Source organism: Morone saxatilis, unplaced genomic scaffold (assembly GCF_004916995.1).
Source record: "Morone saxatilis isolate NCDOM2014 unplaced genomic scaffold, NCSU_SB_2.0 Contig1, whole genome shotgun sequence".
In the NCBI taxonomy this organism is placed as follows: domain Eukaryota; kingdom Metazoa; phylum Chordata; class Actinopteri; family Moronidae; genus Morone; species Morone saxatilis.
The window spans coordinates 15398423-15403074 of NW_023339651.1; the positions used below are offsets into that span (position 1 = coordinate 15398423).

General features: G+C 45.8%; 1 protein-coding gene across 1 annotated transcript; it reads right to left on the reverse strand.

Annotated features, from left to right (window-relative positions):
• Nucleotides 1-73: 73 nt before the first annotated feature.
• On the reverse strand, nt 74-4516 carry zc3h7bb (zinc finger CCCH-type containing 7Bb; the record flags this gene model as incomplete). Its single annotated transcript, XM_035659402.1, is given in 11 exon segments — nt 74-173; nt 389-447; nt 955-1249; nt 1471-1712; nt 1795-1837; nt 1923-2063; nt 2160-2318; nt 2635-2832; nt 3115-3151; nt 3258-3319; nt 4187-4516. Coding segments are annotated over 10 exon segments (1333 nt in total), but the record flags the coding sequence as incomplete, so codon positions are not given.
• Nucleotides 4517-4652: the final 136 nt, after the last annotated feature.

The following is a 4652-nucleotide window of genomic DNA, read 5'->3' on the forward strand; positions in this document are numbered from 1 at the left end:
AAAAAAAAAAAAAAAACTAGGAGGGACAGAGTAGTTGGTGAAACGCTAGTAAGAGAAAGTGACTTGAACCGACCTATTCGGCTGTAACAGGCATGACAAGCCTGCCGAAACTCATGTGTGGCTGCCAGAGGATTCCTGGAGAGCAGAGACAGGTTGGTTCCTGCTGGACCATTCTGAGGAAGAAGATGGGGAGATGTGACTTAACACAAAGACTACTTAGCGGCACAGTCAGAGATCTCTTCTAATTAATAATGAATGCCACTTTTAACAGTTAACAGTACCACGAAAAGTCAGTTTGTCCTGCAAGAGATGATGCAAAAAATGTACCTAATGCAGCACTGTGTGTGTGTGTTGTGTGTGTGTGGCTTGTGGTGTGCGTGTTACTCACTGCATGTGCAGCACTGTGGTTGCGCATTCCAGGGATGAAGCTGTGACACACTCGTCCCCCTGAAGAACGAGACACAAGGACACTGATGTCAGACACCGTATTGTGATGCTGCTGACTCACACTGTCTGCTGCCGACTCACATTTTAGGTTAAAGCCAAATCCTTAAGAACTGTGCTCTCGTAACTAAGCAAGAGTAAGCTAAGACATTACACTGGATCAAAATGATACAGCGTGGCAACTATTATTGATCTTGTCTGTACTTATATCAGCATTTGGTTACATAGCTGACATGCTTATCATTCCTCCTAACAACAGTACTGTGTGCAGAGCTTAAAGTCATACACATACACTTGAGCAGAAACTAGAGTTAACCCTAACAACGGGGTTACAACAATGAAGCGGGTCATATTTTTAATGTAATTCTGGTGTCACCTTACAAATTATACATATCTTTTCCTCTGTCCCTTTGATTTTTTGGTTAAAGTTTAGAATAGTCCAACATTGTGTCTCCATCTAGTGCAACCAACATGTCAAAACAACTAAAAACACATAAAGACTTTGTTCACCAGGGAGAGTGTACTCAGACAACGAGTCCAGCCCGCCAGCAGCGACTCCTGCCTTCCCTTCTCCATCCGTGGCCCCCGTGGGGAAGCCTCCCAGTGCGTCCTGCGCCTGGGTTGAGCCCTGGTCCCGCTGGCCCAGCGACGAGTAAGGCTCCAGAGAGGGCATGTCACTGATGGGGGAGCTGAAGAAGGCAGGGGGAAGCTGTGGTGATGGAGCTGGAAGGCTTGGGGAGTATGGAGGCCGCAGCCCTACCGCTGTGTTGGGGAGGTTGGTGGGGATAGCACCCTGGACTGGATTCTGGACCCGGAGACAGACAGGAAGCAAGCATTACATCATGTAAAGGGCCTACCAATAAAAGTCACTGAACAACAAAAAATGACTCCAACTGACTCAATCTGTTTTTTTTTTAAAATGCTACAAAAGAGCATTTTGTAAATTGAATTAAATAATAAAATGAATTATAACATTTCTGGTCCCACACTTGTGGCTGATTTCTTTCTTATCTGTCCCTCACTCGCCTCACTGACTTTCTTAGGGATGCAATCCAGCAGACTGTCTAGCTCGTCCTTGATGACGCTGCTACTGCATTCCTCCATGTGCTCCGACACGGGGACGGAGTACGGCATGGGAGGCAGGGACTGGCTGCTGGGGCTCTCTGACAGGTCAGTGCACGGGGTCACCACGGGGGTCGCTGGGTCATCGCTGACTGGGATGGGTGTGGCCAAAGGAGCAGGTATGCACTGCGCATTAGACATGTCCGCTGAGGAGGACAGAGAAGGAAATTAATATGAGAAACAGACGGCAATCTGGGTGGGAGCAGACATGTCTGAGCTCTGTCATACCTTGTCCAATGTCACCCAGAGATTCCAGCCCATTGGAGGACATCTGAAGGTACAGAGAGAAAAAAACAATAAGTTTAGCCTCTCACTCGGTCACCAATAATTTAATGTTGCACCACAACAGCACCCACCTCTCCTGTGGGTGGGGATGTCTCCCCATGACTCTCTCCTTCTGAGGCGGTGGACTCTGTCTGTGGGCTGACGTAAGCTTTACGGACTTTCAGGCCCAGTTTATTGGCCAGATCCTGAGCCAGGTCACTCACCTGCCTGTCCTGAAAGATTAACCACAAAAACAACAGGTCAAGAGATCTTCAAAATTACGTGGGAAAAAGTCATTTGCATTAGTATTCTCAGTCTTGATGACATACGTGTGGTGCTGTGAGGAGACATTTGGTTCCACACTCGTAGGCCTCTCTGAGTCGTCCCAACTCCCTCAGACAGATCGCTTTGCGGTATAAAGCTCGCCGACTGCCTTCCAACACGCAGAGTGCGCTGTCACAGTCCTGAATGCCCCGCTCATACTCCCTCTGAGACAGATAACACGTAAATAAATATACATCGTTTTCCCTGCACCTGAATTAAATTGGACCTATAATACTTTACTGCTTAGTCAAAGTGCTAGATGTAACTTTTAACAACATTCATACAGAACTGGCAACAGCACCTTGATTTAACAACAACAAATGAGACCATGTTCACAGACTAAAGAGATAGACCTGAGATACTGTGTCTCTAATTATAATTATTGTATTTTCCATTAACCCTAAGTCAAATTGACTGTATTTTCTATTTGTCCACATGAGCATCTGTAAGTGACATGGCCCCTTTCCTAAGCTCCCTCACCGTCTGGTAGTAGGCAGCGGCCCTGTTGACATAGAGGCTCTCCAGCAGCTCATGGGGGATGACGAGGGCCTCCGCCTGAGCGTAGCGGGCAACACTGATCCCCTCCCCGTACTGCTGGCTCGCCTGACGCCAGTCCCCATCTCGGAAGCAGGAGTTGCCCTCGTCCAGCAAGTTACACACCAGCTGGGTCAGAAATGCCTGGAGAGAGCATGTAGAGAGAGGTCAAAGAGAGATTGAATAATGAGAGAGAGAGGGTGACATAAAACATAATGGGAAGGTAACATGAGATGGTCAGAAAGACAAGGAAAGAAAAGAAAAGGAGGGGGACAAAAAAGAAAGAGATAAAAAGAGATTGAGGACAAGATAGATAAATGCCAAATGTAAGTCCAGGAGGTAGCAGAATAAGCTGGAGTTTGGTTCATGGTGAAATCTGAGGAAATATTGAGAATGAAAAATGGGATAATAAGAATCAATGCAGACCTCGTAACTCTCTGGCTCTGGGAAAGGCAACGACGACCTGTGGACGGGAAAGAAGGCTGTCATTGATTTACAAGTGGTGTCCACAGATGCCGCTAGTTAATTGTAAAGAAGGCATTACAAATCCATATTATTTGTCCACTTACTGGATAAAGCTCATCGCTTTCTGAATTTCCTCTCTTCGTTTCTGTCGGTCAGGATCCATAGCCTGAGGGCAAAGACACGGTTGACTTCCAACAGCTTAAATCTGCACTTCTTGCACAACAGTATTAGCAGCTTTGACAGCTACGTGTAAAGATGTCCACACACAACACGAGTATCCTGGCGTATAAGGTTATGTTCTACAACTGGAAACAAAAACGTTCGCAAAACCTGCGAACTACTTGCAGTCGTCTCAGACAGGCCGAGGCCTGCCACTCAAATGCTAAGCAATCACCGGACTTGCGTGAATAAACAGCGGGGACAGCTAACGGGGAGGCTGGTTCAAGACAGGTTACGTTACATTTTGTTAATCTGAGGATGACACAGTAAGATGAGAAATGTTAAAAACATATATAACGTTATATGTATATATATATATATATATACACACAGGTTTTAATGGCAAGCGACATCTGAGCGTTAGCTAGATACATTTTAAACGATATCTATAACAATATGGGGAAATGATAGCATTAGCTAACGCTAGCGTGTCATATGCAGACACAAAGGTTGTCAACGCCGACAACTAACTTACATGTTACAACCACAACGATGCATTTAAAAAGCAGAAGTCTCTGCTCATGTCGTTAGTGTAGGTACAGTTAACACTACCGGAGTTTACTCCCGGTAGTTAGGATCAGCCCAAATGCTAATCACTAACTTAGCTTAGCTAGAGACGTGAAGAAAGGCTGTTAGCTTTTCAAAACATGTTTGACTCCCTTCAAAGTCAAACGCATTATCGTTTAATCCACAGAATGATTGTGCCGCTGACACACGTGTCAACACCGCACACAAACTAAAGTTAGCTACCAGGTAAGTTCTCCAGAGGAGACCCAGCTAATAGCCACAGCCATCACTGAGCACGGCCACTCACCGACACTTCACTGCTCCTTTCAGATCAGAGAGCTTCACAGAGCGTTCAAGAGGGATTCAGGAACAACTGGCCACCCAAATATCAGTCAATGTCCAAGCGCATGTTTGTCTTTTGAGTGTCCCTCTCATTGGTGTGTGGACGGAGCACGAGTTCCTGCTGCTGGATACTGGTGGCTAACGTTAGCTGTTTGTGCCAGGACACAATCGCAACAAGTTTCCAGGAAGATGAAGAAGAGGAGGAAGAGGAGGGCAGCTGAACTGTGCTCCCCTCCAGAGGAGAATAAATACCACTGTGGAAACAATACTACCTTACTATTACAGGACCTGTACTGCGGGAGTATTAGCAACAACGTGTTAACCATTAACCTGCTAAGCACAACTGTATTTTCTTTTGTGTTGCACAAAAAATAAAAATACAACAATGCGCAATAATTACTGTGCAACACCATACCATATTCACTGTGCAA